General features: G+C 37.3%; 2 protein-coding genes across 2 annotated transcripts; one reads left to right on the forward strand and one right to left on the reverse strand.

The window, feature by feature from the left end:
- Nucleotides 1–257: 257 nt before the first annotated feature.
- Nucleotides 258–6,981, reverse strand: LOC122762622 (high affinity immunoglobulin epsilon receptor subunit gamma-like). The gene is made up of 7 exons (XM_044017812.1): nucleotides 6,770–6,981; nucleotides 3,492–3,595; nucleotides 3,194–3,220; nucleotides 3,015–3,038; nucleotides 2,864–2,920; nucleotides 2,732–2,761; nucleotides 258–2,094 (listed from the first exon to the last, which is right to left on the reverse strand). The coding sequence occupies exons 1-7, from the start codon at nucleotides 6,831–6,833 to the stop codon at nucleotides 2,038–2,040; spliced, it is 363 nt and encodes a 120-aa protein (XP_043873747.1). The 5' UTR covers nucleotides 6,834–6,981; the 3' UTR covers nucleotides 258–2,037.
- Nucleotides 6,982–9,581: 2,600 nt separating this feature from the next.
- LOC122764274 (lysosome-associated membrane glycoprotein 1-like) lies at nucleotides 9,582–16,468 on the forward strand. Its single transcript, XM_044018537.1, has 7 exons — nucleotides 9,582–9,666; nucleotides 9,820–10,024; nucleotides 12,941–13,134; nucleotides 13,228–13,356; nucleotides 13,494–13,560; nucleotides 14,102–14,272; nucleotides 14,362–16,468. Exons 2-7 carry the CDS (start codon nucleotides 9,967–9,969, stop codon nucleotides 14,499–14,501), a joined length of 759 nt encoding a protein of 252 aa, XP_043874472.1. The 5' UTR covers nucleotides 9,582–9,666; nucleotides 9,820–9,966; the 3' UTR covers nucleotides 14,502–16,468.
- The last annotated feature ends 74 nt before the right edge of the window (nucleotides 16,469–16,542 follow it).

A 16,542-nucleotide genomic window follows, 5' to 3' on the forward strand; every position in this document is an offset into this window, starting at 1 on the left:
TCCAAATATTTAACTTTTGACAAATGCAGATACCAAAGAAATCTCTCTGTCCTGTGTCTCTCTCTCTCTCTTGTCTTCTTCCCTTCCACCCTGCAGCATGTGTATTAAGAGACAAACCCAGCACTGGCTTTAGTCCTAGCCTCAGTAATTCCAAAGCTTAGATGTATATTTTGGTATATTTCTGAGAAAGAAAGAAAAAAAACTTGCGTGAAAAGCTTTTGTTTCTCATTTTGTTTGTTGTAATATCTCTTCTTTCCTGTCACAGCATGGAACTAACTGACAAAAACTGTCTTACTCTTCTTGGTAGGTTGAAGATATATAGTATTTTTGTATTTTGTTTTTTTTTTGGGTGTGTCATGTGTGTGATTATCAGTTCATAGCCCAAGTGACCATGGCTTTTAACAAAAAGACTAGAAAAACAAACAAAAACAAATGCCAACCATGTACATATTAAGTATGTGTCTGCAGAAACGCATTCTGTCAAACATTTACTACTCATGTTGGAGGCTTGGGTTCATCTAAAGGAATGTGTCCCCCGTTTCCCTCCCTTTTTTTATTTTTATTTTTTATTCTTAATCTGCAGTCTGATAAGATTTGACTGTCCGGGACTCTAACGTAAAGAGCTTTGGTTTCCATTCTGGACTACAACACTGAGGGACACTGCTCCGATATGACTACAACATTTAAAAAAGGAAAAAAGTACAAAAAAAAAAAGGCCTCCAGTCATGGCGGCATAGAACTGAAAGATTGTGTAGGAGTTTTAAGTATGTGAATCAGGATACATAGTAGATTTTGATGCATTTGTCTGCTGTATTTTATTTTTTTGTTTTGTTTTATACACATATAAAGATAATCTTTTACTGTAACTGTACAGTTCTCTTTTGTTGTAAACATCATTAAACCATTTTCCAAGTGTTTTGACATGTGCTTTGTCTGTTATTGGTTATTTTTAAGCTGTAGACGTGTTGCTTACGTTGTTTGTTTACGCTTAGGCCGTCAATGGCTAGCCCGAGATAGTTTCGCCTCAAAAACTTCTCAGCGAAAACGCTGTGCACTTGGTGAATAGTTCCATAAAATAAGGATTTTTTTCCCGTGTTTGAAAGATGACACGTATTCTACATTGAACAATAAAGAAACACTTTATTCCTTATCAAAAAAGAAATAATGAGGAGGGGAAGTGGCTGCAATGTGTGTAAAGTGCAATATGTAAAGTATATCTGTTCCTTATTTTCTTATCTGACATAAATGGAATATTGTGTGCTGGTTGTAGTCTGAGGTCATATTTAACAGTTAAGAGCAGGAAGTTTAAAGTTAAGCATCTGCTCAACGTGTAGTTTTTTGAATCACAGTTCAAGATGGCTGCCGTTAGCATCACGTTCTTCTCTCCACGCTGTTCTACTGGTTTAACCTCACGTGGTGAAGTTCTTTGTGAAGTGGAATGCGCTTAACTTCAGTTTTGACTAGGTCAGTAATGTTATAATAACAAAACTGTCGAGTCCGATTCATTAATAGCCGGTAGCAGTTGAGCTAAAAGGCTATTCATTTGAGCCTTTTGATTAGCAAAGAAAAAGGACAAACACAAAACGTATATCTCTGTTTATGTCTTTACTATACTGTGTATTTAACAACTGATTGATGTTTACATGTCTAACATATCTTTAAATATCATATATGCTGACAAAACAAAACTTTGTTTGGAAGATGATAACACAAACCTTCGTTAGCATTAGCCTTTTTGTAGCAAAGTCAATGCAGAGCCACTAGCATGACTTTAAGCTTCCCTTTTCAGACAAAATGTGATGCTTTATTGATAAGTGGCTCATTTTCTATCATTATATTTGAAAAGTGTAATAAAATAGTGAACTAAAAATGAAAAACTGTGTTTAATAATACATAATTTTGCCTACTTGACAAATAAAAATACATTTGATACTAATTGTAAGCCTATTAACGTATTGATTAATCAATGAACCATGTCATCCTCATTGAGGTCAGTGGTGACCCTGCTGGACCTCACTGTGGAAGCACAGGCGGTAGTTAGGTGGTGGGGGCCAAAGTCTCGTATTGATCATTGTCCGTCTCCACTTTGGCCGGCTGTGGGGACAACGGACAGACGGTGTATTATTTCTGCACTTCCACTCTAAACGGCATGTTTCATTCACACAGAAAAAAGTGCTTTTAAAGAGATTATGCATGTGTTTGTGTGGCACAGTCACGCTGCTATTTAATTTAAAGAATATATGTTAAATATGTGTCAATTTGTGAATATCCCATGACCAAAACTAACTAACTAACTAACTATTCACCACTCTTCCAGCTGCTAACCAACGTTTTATAAAGCGTTCTCTCCCTACACCAAAGTCCATCATCAGTTTCACATGACGGCACACAGGAGTTGATTATTTTTGCTATTTTGGTGTTTTAAATCCTTAGTTCAGGTTTACCTAAGCAACAAAAACATATGAAACAAGGCAGCAGTTAACAGCAGCTCATATCCATGAGAGCTTAAACGACTAGTTTTCTTAATGGGATTTGGTGCAGGAGAGTGATTAGTTGATGAAACTCGGTTTCCAGGCAGAAAAGGCTGCCTTATAAAGTCAGAGATAAAGTCAAAATCATACTGAAACAAAGGTCTGTGTCTGCGTAGCTTTGTTTCCACACATGGTGAATTACTATTATTTGATATTATTCTTGTGTGTTCTTTAAAAAAAATCTTTTGAATCTCTCTTACCTCAGATTTCTTTTTCTTCTTTGGCTTTTTCTAGAGATAAAAACACACAATAATGAATAATGATGATGATGACGGACAGTTGTGAACAGGTGGAAAAGTGACACCATTTACCCACAGATAAAAGCAGCTTACCTTGGTCTTTGTTGGTTCAAGCACCTGATAAGGATCAGGCTCCTTTGTCCCAAGCTCCTAGACGGGAAAATATTAAAAAATATATTATTATTATTATCATAGTGGCAGAGTATGTGTGTGTGTGTGGTTGTTATAAGAGAATCTTCCTCACCTGATAAATGTTGCAATGTTCCTCCTGTTTATTCACAGATAAATGAAAGAGAGAAAAAAAGTGAGAGTGAAACACGTTACGAAAACGTAAAAATATCCTCATACACATATTGTTATTTATTTTATAATGATCTGTTACTATAGTAATGGATGTGTGCGGACGGATAAAAAGAGACTTACGATAGACTGAGATTCTGCACAGGATAACTACACACACACACACACACACACACAATTAATCACCAGTAAATTTCTATATGTGATAAACTTGTATATGAGGCTTTGTATGTAATGATATTTTTTATAATAATGATAACAGTTGAATTTGATGGTGTTAGCGTCATAAAAAAAATGTGTTTATTTATTTTAAAATGTATCAAATTACAATGCTCATAACTCCACTTTAACAAAATTAAACAGTGAATTCACTTATAAATAGAATCAAATAAAAATAGCTAATAGCTAATAGCTAACTGACTTTTTCTCTGAAGAAGAGCGCGGTGGCGACGACGCAGTAAACCATCAGAATCCCGTCCAGGACATAACAGACAACAGGTTCAGAGAAGAGCTGCTTCACTGATCCTAAACACCACACAACAACAAATAAATACAGTGTCAACTGTGGCTCAATAATAAAGGTAAATAATAAATAAATGTATGGTTTTATTCGATTTTTCTCATCCCCTATAGTGAGGAAAATGGTTTGTTAACCTGATAATATACTGTATATTCATTTATGTGTAAGTATTAACACACTTTGAGACTCAACATATAATTACTGTTTTCTGTCCATAAAGATGTTAGAAACACAATTCAGCCAAAAAACAACAACGCGGGTTTTTTACTCGTTTCCTGTCATTGAGATATATTTATATATGGTCGACATCAAAGTGTAAAATAAAATCCCTACACGTGTTATAAGAAGGAAAAACAGTTCCGATTTATTCCAGCACTTTAAAGAGAGCGTGGTAATAGAGCAAATGCTGCAGTATCATCATCATCTTCCTCAGGATCTTAAGTTTATTCTTCATTTGACCAAGTGGAACGAGGAAAAAAAACAACCCTTTAACTTTCATTCAATATCTGACATTTTGACAAAAATAATTAACAATATCAACTGGTTTGAACCATTGTATTTATTTAAAAAATGAATTGTTTTTTAAACAAAAACAACTCTGCATAAAAAAATTTTTTCCACTAGATTTGTCTGAATTTTCAACGTGATTTGATTTCTTTTTCCTGAAAATCTCATTAATTCAGAAGAATAGCTCTTTTTTTATTTTAAGTGAATACAATAGGCCGGAGTTATGATCCATCCACTACATGATGACTGATTTTAATTATTTAAAAACAAACAAAAAAAAACCAACATAATTACTGTTATCTGAACTATTCTGGTTGTATTTATTCATGTTATCACGGTTCATTTCTGTTGTTGATGCTGTAGCAATTGGTCAGTTGTTATTTTCTTTCCCCATTTTATTCTATTATAATTATAATTATAACAAATTATAATTCTTTATAATTCTATATAAGCCTTTAAAATAATAACATTTTTCATACAGTTAGACACTTTTGCAAAACGCAAACAAATGAAAACAGTGACAGTGCCTCACTGTGCAGATGTGTTGCAATTTTCCACATATGCGTTTGGAAAATGGGTGAGGTAAAGATGAGATAGTTCGACCTCTGAAACAGGAAGTGAGAGTGACTTCCTGTCAGTGCAGTGGTGTGTGTGTGTGTGTGTGTGTGGTCCTGGGCTTGAGGCCCACGTTTATCTGCGCGTGTGGTTGGAAATAAAAATGTTGTGAGAAAACAGCCAGCGCTGTTTATTCACTGAAACCAATCTGATCTTATCCGCTTCATCACGTCACACGGCTTCTTCTTTCCAGATCATAGATTTATCAAAAAAAGAGTTATATGAAGCTGACTGGACAAAAATGGTTGCAATATTACAAGTTTCTATTATTGTTTTCTTCTTTGTGTGAATATCATTTGTTTTTTTTAAGGTTTTTTATGGTCACATAATCAATCTGATGTCCTTTTTAAAACTTACTTATGTAGATTTTTAAATAAAAACACAGTTTAGCTTCAAAGAGTTGGCCGTTATGATTAAAGGATTAGTTGCAAATGTTTGGGAAAAACCTTATTACAGAGATTAAAGAATAGACTTATTATTATAATCTTATGTTTGTGTGACGCTAAAACCAGTTTATTTACTGTCGATAGAACATTTAAATCAACTGTCGTTGAGCAAAATGGTTTAAAAAAAGTTTAAAAAGTTTAAAAACAAAGAATAGTAATAAGATTTCTCTTCAAATTAACACTAGTATTTTAAATGAGGTTACCTTTATGAATTAAAATAATAACAATTAAGAGACTGCATTTGTCGCATCATGTTTCTACTGCTAAACATTGAATCTTTGTTCAAAATGCGACGCAGTCTCCTAAACCATATTTTATTAAAATAAAGTAACATTGGAGACATTTATTTACATATTTCAGTTAGCATATAGCCCACATTTGAAATATTTTGACCAAAGCAATAGATCATACATGTGCAGAATATGATTATGTTTCCTATTTAAATTTTATTTAAAGGAGAAACTCATTTCTTTGACTCATTTTGTAACTGTTTTTCAGTTCTTACAAAATTCTGAATCAATAGCTTTGGCGAAGTCGGCGCCTTGGACATAACGGGATCAATAGGTGACATTGAAATAAATCTAATAAACCAAGTTAAAAAATATTTAATAAATAAAATAATATGTCCATTATCACACTGTTCATTCATGAAAACAGTTTGGCTTTGATGTTTATTTTCTTTCATCCTTTCATCACTTTTTTCTCCTATAATCTTTGTACATAAAAGACAAAGTCTGCGAAACACATTTGTCTTTAATTAAGGAAAAATAGGACTTTTATTTTGTACAGGAAATAATAGTTTCACACACTTTTGTTCATTTGAACATGTTAAACATGTACGTTGTTCTCTGTTAGTTTGTTTCCTGTGCGACTGCAGTTGAACGCCTCCTATTAATTCATGGAAATTATTCATAACTGAGCAGTCTGAGAAAATAGAACGGAATAATCTATTTTATAATCAATTTTTCTGTCACAAAGGGTTAGTGTTTCCATGTGTGGAGGAAACATCTTCTACTTGTTCTCAACAGTCGAGATAAAGTATGCAGCGATACAAGTAACATCATTTATCCCTTTACTCATTCCGCATACTTCAAAATAGAAACTTAACTTAATCTTCAAAATAAATCAGCATATTCAAATTGGAATATTTATTCAATTCAAATTCCAATTGTGGATACATTTCCGACTCTAAATCCCTAATTTTTCCCTGGTTTCAACATTCAGACACTCTTGAACTTGAAACTTGAACTCCTCAATTCATCTCCTTCCTTCCTATTAAATGCCTTTTACTCATTTTTACAAACTTATTTTTACTTGTAAGTATAGGAGATGGACACCGGGGTGACATAACATCTCGTTAATTGTGTTTTTTTTACATGTGGAATGACAAAAAATAGCCAATCCTGTGCATTTTCCTCAGAAATGAGCTTCTCTAGATTGATTTGATTTAATTATTTGACTCCTCTTTAGATATTATGTCTATTATGTAAGATGAATTCACTTATATAGCACAAAATCACAGCGTACAATTTGACATCAACACTCTCATCAGAGCGTAAACATGATGCGACTTTACAACTTATTATTTAGGAAAACATGAATTTGTCTCACCTAAACAGGAAACAGGCGCTAGGAGAAGAGAGAGCACAAAGACACATGTCATCAGTTTGTCCATCTCTGTCTCTCTGTCTGTCTCTCTGTGTACAGACAGAAATGCTGTCTTTGTTTCTGTCGACTTGTGATTTGTCGCCGTTGCCTCTGTCACTTTTTCCTCATCACTCTCTCTGTGACAGGAAGTGGCTGAAGTGACTGTGTCAGTGGACTGACTGACTGACGACTGACTGACAGTCAGACTGACTGACTGACTGACTGACTGACAGACTGACTGACAGTCAGACTGACTGACTGACTGACTGACTGATGACTGACTGACGTTTACTCTAGGATCGTGGCTGCAACCTTTGACGCCCACAGAAAACTCACCGTCACCAACTGTTGAACACAAACACCTGACAGAAACTCTTCCTCCAGTCGCTTTATTTGTGTGATTGTTTTGTTTTTTTCCCCTTTTTTTGTTCTATATATGATTCTCTTTGTAGTATTGTAAGTATAATAGGATTTAATGAGATGACTCTTCTTTCTGCTCCCTTTCATTCAGAATATGGACATTTTGTGTTCTTTTAAATTGTTCTTTCCTTTTGTCAATGGACACGAATTAACATAGTTCTTAAAACGGTTTTTATGTGAATTGTCCAGTCCAAATGTATTTCTATAGCACATTTAAAAAACAACATATTTGACCAAAACATAAGAGACAGGATATAAAACAATATAAACTAAACAATTATTACTATTATTGTTATTATTATTATTACTACAACAGTTATTCATTATACATAATTACAGCAAAAGCAGATTAATGCATTCTAAAATAATCTAATCTAAATATATATTACAGATATAATCTCTGTCCCAAATGTATAGAAAACTACAAATAGAAAAAAATAATAAATATAAACCGAGGATAAAATGACTGTAGAATAAAGTAAAACTTGGGTATAATTAAACAAAATAAACATTTATTATATTGCTTTTGCAACCATAAGTCATCATTTCCACATTTCCTAATGTAAATTAACACAACACATTAAAAGATATTACATTTTACACTCACAGTCAATCACATGACTCTGACTCAGTGCATGTAGTCATGTAGACGTGGTCAAGATGACCTCATCGGCCTCAGGATGTGTAAAGAAAATGTGATTGGAGTGACTTTTTTGCTGATGTACTGGGATTTTCATGCACAGTCACAGTCTCAAGGGTGAAAAGGAAATGGTCCAAAAAAGAGAAAATAATGGGCAAGAAAATGCCTTGTTTATGTCAGAGGTCAGAGGAAAAAGATCATAGTGGTTTAAAATAACTACATATTTATAATAATATCCATAATATTGGTGTATTTGTTAACGCATTGTAGTGTTTTGACAGCATCAATATTTAAATGTAAAATGAGTGTGAGATACACTAGAAAGAAATGCACATGGACGTGAATTCAATACTATTTTTACTCACAATGTTTATTGCAAAATTGCATTTTGTAAATGAATGTTCAGGCAAAAGATCGTTCCAGTTTGTTTGGGTTGAAATAAGCCATGAGAATAAATGTAAGAAACCCCCGTTTTAACCTACAAGATAGCAATATAAGTCATTTTATGTATTCTGCATTATCAAACTCTCATCAGTGGCAGGTTTCTAAAAAACAAAAACACAGAGCGTGTTATCATGTACGCTGTCAAGCAAAGATAAGGAAATCTAAAGGTACACGTTAGAGGGAGAATGATTTGACATTTACGGCCCGTAAACGGCAACCGTTTGAGTAGCCACGTGTTCAAAAGGTCAAACCCGGCGTCGGCCGCGTGACACTCAAATGTTAGTGTGTGTGTGTTTGAAAGAATGAGTTTAAAACACGAGCTGTGCATCTTTCCAAGAGAGTGAGTAACGTCTGGTCTGAGTTGCATAATCGCACTGATCTGTGACTCCACTGAACTCACAGGCAGATAAAGTAGGTTAAGTTGCACAAAGACTTTATTTTGACACGCGTGTGCAAAAATGTTCAGCGACTTCAGAGGCCTGACCCAACTCGACCTTTTAATTAGACGTCTGCGTCCAAGCATTTTGGACCCTGTGTGCAACTAAATTTAATTTACAAACATTATTTAAGTCTAGTGACTAGTACAAACACTGGAGATACAGAATATGATTAATTACGAGGACGCTAAGCTGTAAATTAATTTAAAATAGAGCAGAAAGGTCTCTTAAATCTGTACTTACAGTACTTGTAAACCTGCCTATTGAATATCCAGTAAAACCATGTAAAAATCCAAATATACCGAGATAAATATCCAGTAAAACAATCTCAAAACCGTTTACTGAAACGCAGCACTTTAGTAAATGTGCTAAGTTGTTTTAAATGTCTAAGAAAAGAGTTAAAAAAATTGTACATGAATGCATCACAAAAACAAATCAACATTTCCCATAAAACAATATTATGATTGTACTTCATAATAGCAGCACTAGCATAAATGTACTATTAGGTATTACTCAAATGCTGCGTTCAGTGCAATTTTTTAAAGGTTTAACTGGATATATAGGCACTGTTTTGCTTACATGTATCCAGTAAACAACGTAAAATTGTACTTGAACGCAGCACAACATTTACTCTGTTAATTTCCACCAAAATTGATAACAGATGTTTTTTTGACAGTAAAAATTAAACTTAATGAGACATAGATTCAACACATACATACATATATCATAATATAATAAGCGTTTTTGCACTTTTTTGACGTTTGTTTATAACATGAGACAATAGTCGACGGCTGAGTAAACACGTGACCTTCTGGGTGTTTCTTAAACCGTGTGTCACATGACTGTGACGTCAGTCCCTGCTTCTGTCTAGCGACGCTGGCTGATAAACTCTGGAGTCCGGAGCTAAACTAACATCGCAGGTAGCGTTTTATTCGGCATACACGCGTAAAATACGTGCGCTCCAGAGACGTGAAATCGCGTTTTCCCCTCCAAAGAGCAGCGATTGTTTTCCTTCCTTCCTACCCTAACTAATTACTGACTTGTGTTGTTTTTTTTGTTTGTTTCCATCGCAGTTGTTGTGTCGCTAATGTTAGCTTAGCCAGCTAGCACAACATCCCCTCACCGAGCTAAGCTGAAGCTATCGTTTCCCGAGCAGCGAAGAGACAGAGGCAGCAGCAGCAGCGGCGGCAGGGAAACCCAGAGAAACCCGGAGGAAAACCATGAAGCAGACCGGTGTCAAGTCGGGAATCGTGGGGCTGACGTTACAGCTGCTGTTGGGTAAGTTGTAATTATCGACCCTGAAGGTGACAGTTTGTCGGGGCCCGCGGTGAGTTCACGTGAACATGAGTCAGTGATTTAAGTTCACAACAGCAGGTTAGCCCGGTTCAGTTTAGCCGGGTTCTCTGGGCGCCCTGACCTCCACCGAACTCGAGTTCAGTGACTGAGGAAGCAGCGAGATACAAGTTAAGCTTTATATTTATCCAGGGACAAAGCAGGGGATATCACACCGTGGTTCTCAAACGGTGGTACGGGCAATACTAGTGGTACGCGAGCTTCCTCTGGTGTAAAATCAGAAATACTGTTTTACTGTAGGTACCAGGGTTTGTGACCAGAATGGAGCTGTGGAGTGTGTCGAAAATGAAACAAATAACGAAAATAATTTTCACTGAGGAAGAGCAGGCTGATGAGAGGCCAAATTGGGAATAAATAAATGTCTCCTGTAGCTGACTCTGCTCGACCTATGTACACTACTGGATTATAATGTTGGTGGTAATGGTGTTACTTCAAGAGCTCAATATTTGGTGCTTCTTGGTATACATTATCATATATAGTTCATGCTGTGATCACATGATATGGTAGTCAGTGGACTTTATAAGAATCTAAATTTACGATTGAAGAGGAACAGAGGAATGTAATAAATTATCTGCACTATAAAAAAATAATACATAAACTACAGAAGCTTAGGATAAAGAAGGATGGAGCCTAACAAAAATGTTTGTTTCAGATTAATAAATGATATCTAACATTAAAGATTGTCAATCGCCATCTCACTTACAGCTTTTGTGACCTTTCAAAGCAAGTTGTCACTGGTCGTTTTTTAACTGAACAGTAGCTCAACTGAGTCAAATTCACTGTAACATCTCGCCTCTGAAATGTTACATTCATGTCACTACTTACTGCTTGACTATATCTGAGTTACTTGTTCTTTTAAAAACACAGTTTCAGATTTGTAAATCATCTTGCTTAAACTTACTCTTTCGTAAGACGGAACTGAGCCTTTCACAAGATTGGTCTTTTTGTGAAACCAGAAAATGGCAGCGTCACTGCTTGCGTACTATCCATTCAAGACTGGGTCTCTGATTATCCGCCTTATTCCTGGACGCGCTACTGAGTGAAACTTCCAGGCAAAAAAAGGGAAGCAGTAGAATGCGGTCTCCTTCCTGTAATAAGACGTGGTGGCGGTGCTGCACGAGCATCCAGGAGTTAGTAAATCACCTGATGACTTGGTGATGTGGATCACCACGGCTGCATTTGAACAAATAAGATTGTGTCCCACCTCCTTTTTAACAAAGTGCACCTGACCTTATTGCTGTGTAAATACTGATACGCCTCAGAGCTTTTCATATTGGTCACAGCTTTGCAGTCTGTAGTGAGGGAGTACATTTAATTCTTTGTTATTATTATTATTATTATTATTATTATTATTAGGGAAATGACAGTGTTACAGTTAAATTGACTGTTTTAATGATACTTTAAGTGTTAAAGTAACATTAAATGAGTTCAATTTAACACAAATCCCGATTGTATCTTGTCCTAATCCGTGTTTACAGTGCTACTTTCATGGACACTTTGGACAATTTACTGTGTAGACGAAGGCAATGAATGGATCACATCATCATCCGTCTTTAAATTTCAGTAATGGTTTCATGTTCCCACATGTTCAGTTTCACAATCACTCTCTGTGATTGTTGTCCAGTCACCATGGGAAAACACCGGTTCAGCTTCGGCGGGCGGGCCACTTGGGAAGTGACGCCCATAATTTCACGCAAAAGGTATCATGGCCAAAGGAATAAGGTGGATAAAATAAACAAAAAAAACGCAGATTTATAGACCTGACGTTTGTTGTACAGTTTGTTTAGACCAGGGCAGATGAGGCCAGGTTAAAAAAACTCTTGGTGATCATGTTACAGTAGTTACTATTTTGCATCGTTTACTTCGAGTCTCTCTTTCACTCAATTGTTTCGATGATCCCATGGATTAAATAAATGACACTGAGCGCCGTCCCAAGGAAGGATCACTAACAATATTAATGCTGACAGCCAGAAGGTGAATGTGCGACAGCGTCATGCCAGAAATGGCACGTCACTGGCAAAAGCAGAGAAGGAGAAACAAGTAGAAACAAGTGTGTTTCACCACCCCGAGTCTTATGATCTCAATCTGAGCTGAAGCTGCTTAAGAAACCTGCACACATTGGATCGAGTCATTTGACCCAGAAGCAAATGCTGAGTGAACGCATCACCGCTGTTAAAAACTGGTTTAAACCTGGGATTAAATAGTTGTTATTTTTGACCAGTGGGGACACGGAACAGGTCAGACCCGTTCGCACCCGCAGGTAATCTCTGGAGGAGCGAGGTGAGTGCTGTGTGTCCCGAGCAGGTGAGAAACGGCGCACTCACGGTGGGTTCTCCAGGATTTGGACTGCTGCATTTTCACGTGAAAAAACAGAATAGAATTTTAGCCTCTATTGTCATTATAACAAAATTAAGGATGCTCCCGCAGAACAACCATACACAAACAACAATAAAGGATGATTAAAAAACAACGCAACAGAATAAAAAGTATTCAGGATGCAAACTTAGGGTCAGGGGAAGAAGCTGGTTGTCTCTCTGGTTGTGTGGGACTTGATTGACCTGAAACGCCTTCCAGAGGGCAACAGGTCAAACGGGGGTGGACAGGGTGTGAAGGGTCCCCTGTGATGGCCTTGTTTTTCCTGAGGCAGCAGGATATGGATGTGTGCGTGTTCCAGAGGGCTGCTTGCAGGAGAATTTTTAATGAAAATATGTAATCTTTCTGTTTGTGTTCATACATGTAATGAAATAATTGTACTTCATATTGTCACACGTGGGTATTTATGTATAATTGAACACCTTGCAGCCAGGTTGCACTTGATTTACACTTGTTTACCTTTTGCAGCTGCTGTTCTGCACCAGAGTTTTGCGACTGACGCCCCGCCCACGGTTGCCCCGACCAGCCCGGCACCGCACAAAGTACCCAGCAACCCCGACAAAGGACACTACGTGGTCAACGGCACCAACGGCACGGCCTGTTTGCTGGCTTCAATTGGCATCCAGCTCAACATCACCTTCATGTCTTTGTCCAAGAATAAGGTACTTAACCAGACTCGAGCTGAACTCCTTCACAGTAAAGCCACATTTGTGGGATTTCAATGCTAAATGTTAAATAATCTTGCACACATGCAGACTGTGCAGGAGATCGTGAACCTGCAGTCCAATACGACAAAGAGCGCTGGGTCGTGTGACACGGACAGCGCCTCCCTGCAGCTCACATCGGAAACGCAGAAAATCGACCTCAATTTTACCTTCACCCTGGTGAGTTACTGCGTAGCATGCACTTGAAACCTTGCACTATTTCTCCTAACTGCTTACAGTTGAGTACTTCCTGGAACCGCCACTAGGTGGCACCCAGCACCCAGTCTAACTTGAGTGTAACTGACTTGTTTCTGCAGAACACGACGTCCAGCAAGTACCATCTGAGTGAAGTGTCTCTGACAGCCGCGTGGACAGACATGAAAAGTAAGTGTTTGTATTGGCTTCCTCTTATCACATGAATCTGTCTGAGGTCATGTGATCTTAGTGTTGCACTGTTGTGCCGCTGTTGCACAGTAAATATGCTCGGTTTACATTGTAGGTAAACGGTGAATATGGTGGAGGAAACTTTGGGTTATTTTAATTTATAACTAATAAATCATTAAAACTGAGTCATTGTGGTTTGTGGACAAAGAGGAAGTCATCATTTCCTGGTTTGAGGAACACTGATCAGCATTTTTGGACTTTTTGTGAACCAAACATGTGCAGACACGTTAAACGATTATGAAAATAATTGCATTTTCATCAATTCGATGTAAAGCTTTTGGAGGCAAATCAGAACAAATGAAAGATTACTACTTTTATTATTATAAGGAGATTACAAAGACATTAAAGTTAAAAAGAACTTCCTCAGTATCCATCCACCCCTGCTGGAAATTGGCTATTGAGTCTCCAGAACTTCAAAGAACTTAATTTTAAATTTCACTGTCTTTAATGATTTGTGCCTTTTCTGTCTTCCACATTAAAGTCGGTTCCGTCTCGTTCCGTAACAACACTCTGGACTACCTGAGAGGAACCCTGGGATTCTCGTACATGTGCCGAGAGAAACAGACGCTGAGCGTGGCCCAGAATCTGTCCATCAACATCTTCCAGGTGCAGGTGCAGCCCTTCGGTGTGGTGGGAACTCAGTTTGGAGCAGGTAAAAAAAACACCTCCTTCTTCTTTTTTTTGTTTGAGTTTCAAGAGTGAGGGGATGATGAGAGTCATTTTGTCGTGGTTGTCTCTCAGCTGAGGAATGCCAGCTGGACGAAGACGACATGTTGATCCCCATCATAGTCGGAGCAGCTTTAGCGGGTCTGGTCCTGATCGTGCTCTTGGCCTACCTCATCGGCAGGAAGAGGAGCCACGCGGGCTACCAAAGTATCTGAGGCGGCTCGCCTTCCCGTAACTCCCACCCATGATTATTAATAACCACTGTTTAATGAGACTAAACACTCCCACCCTGTGTTCCCTCCCTCTGCTCCTCCCTCCATTCTTCATTGCTCATCAGTAACACTAGTTATTATCACTTTGTGAGATTGATTATCGCGCTTTCTGAACTGACCCACTCATAAACAGCGGGGGAGGGAGGAGGGTTTGTGTTTTAGAGATTGACAGAAAATCTCTTTATTTTTGGTGCCACATAAAGCAGAGGATGTTGATCAGAGGGTCCAGAAAAAAAGAAGTCATATTTGTGCTATTTATAATTTCTGTGAAAAGGGATTGTGGGAGTTTCTTAGTTTGTTTTGGGGGGCGACTTCAAGTCGGGGCTGAACGATTTTGGGTCAACTATCCGACAGAAATTGCAAATTATGTCATTTACACGACGGAGCATTAACACAAGACGTCATTAACAAACTTAGAGAGAGAGTAATTGATACCAAAATCAATTTAAACTGACCTAGAACAAATAAAGCAGCAGCTTTTGTGACTTGCTGATTTCATTCCTTTTTTTAAAAAAAATAATAATTGTGATTTCTATTTGAAAACGTTGAAAATCTTTTCAGCCCCACTTGAAGTCGTCGCACCTGAAGGTTTTCTTATTATAAAGGGAATTTCTCTGGGCTGTTGGAAAAAACCTGGTGTACAGATCTGACATTTTTAAGAAAAAAACGTAACTGCTTATAGGGAACACACTAAAGACGCAGTGAACTAACCGTAAGAAGGAAGTATGAGGAGATTTTTGTCCACAGAGATCAGTCAGTCTTGGAATGTACGTCGGGCCTTTTTGTTTGAAGGTTTCAGACATTTTAAGCTTCTTTCTTTCACCATTTCCCATTAAAGATGAGTCGTATGGTACTTCTTTTTTTTTTTTATTGCTTTGTTGCCAAGATTTCTATAAACAGGTCAGCGTAATTCTAAAATATCATGTTACTGTGAGGTTAGTTTGCCTTACTACAGCCTCTAAAGTTCATGTGCGTTTGCTTTGTACTGAAGCTGAAGAGTAAAAATGGACAAATTGCTGTCAGTTGAGGTTGATTCTTTAGTTGGAAACTGAAGCTTCAGTGGGAGACTCTTTTACAAAACTACATTTAAACACATTTCTTATGTACAGTAAGGCACAGTGGTCAAGTGGATTCAACACGTTTTCTCTTTTATTGAGCTTTAGAGGTGCTGGTATGTGGATATTCCATGCTCAGATGAACTTAAATGTCCTTATTTACTGCACATGCATGGTTGGATATGATTTTTTTTGAGTATTTTTTTCCCCTTATTTTACTCAGCACAAAAAGTCCCCCCCCCCTCAAAGTGACAACAGTCTCCAATTTGCATTCTACTGTTACATGAATGTCAGCTTCAACAATCTGTAAAAGTACTGTTGGCTTGGTGCATGAAAAAGCTCAGGACATTGGCGTAAGAACGTAACGTTGCTTTTCTTAATCCACTCTGGTGTTGTCTATTATCATCATTATTATTATTATTATTATTATTATTATTATTTGTTGTTTTTTGTTTTTCTTGGGATTTTGGTTGCTGCAGGGACAGGAATTGCACTAAAGTCCCGAGAAGGAAAATAAGCCCCATGTAAAGGTTAAAATGGCCAAAAAGCTGTGGTCAGTGTTTATCAGTGCCTTCCTAGCTGTGACCTGGATGTGATTTCGACTGAAGCCAACACTCACAGAGGTACTCGCGCTCTCATTGACACCAACTGCTGCCATTTGGGATGTTTCATTTTATATTTCTTTTGTCCCCCTCATAGCTCTGTACTGTCACATCCAGTAATATGCATTGTTCGATGTCATGTTTTTTTTCTTCCTCCTCATCTAAATATCTGTGTAGTGACATTAAAAAGGTTTCTGTGGATTCGTTTGAACTGTTTTCTAAAGGAAAAGTCAATAAAAGTGAACAAACATGACAGCTTGACTTTTGTCTTTCGTAGACACTTTTACAGTTGGCTGCCAAACCTGTTTCTGGTCTGGTCTGGTCTGC

The sequence above is a fragment of the Solea senegalensis genome, linkage group LG2 (genome assembly GCF_019176455.1).
Source record: "Solea senegalensis isolate Sse05_10M linkage group LG2, IFAPA_SoseM_1, whole genome shotgun sequence".
NCBI classification, from domain to species: Eukaryota; Metazoa; Chordata; class Actinopteri; order Pleuronectiformes; family Soleidae; genus Solea; species Solea senegalensis.

Coding starts and splice junctions, on each gene's coding strand:
- LOC122762622 (XM_044017812.1), bottom strand. CDS start 6,833: ATGGACAAACTGATGACATGTGTCTTTGTGCTCTCTCTTCTCCTAGCG. Junction 3,596..6,769: donor AGCGCCTGTTTCCTGTTTAG/GTGAGACAAATT, acceptor TGTGGTGTTTAG/GATCAGTGAAGCAGCTCTTC. Junction 2,762..2,863: donor TTGAACCAACAAAGACCAAG/GTAAGCTGCTTT, acceptor TTTTATCTCTAG/AAAAAGCCAAAGAAGAAAAA.
- LOC122764274 (XM_044018537.1), top strand. CDS start 9,967: ATGAAGCAGACCGGTGTCAAGTCGGGAATCGTGGGGCTGACGTTACAG. Junction 13,135..13,227: donor TGTCTTTGTCCAAGAATAAG/GTACTTAACCAG, acceptor GCACACATGCAG/ACTGTGCAGGAGATCGTGAA. Junction 14,273..14,361: donor GGGAACTCAGTTTGGAGCAG/GTAAAAAAAACA, acceptor GTTGTCTCTCAG/CTGAGGAATGCCAGCTGGAC.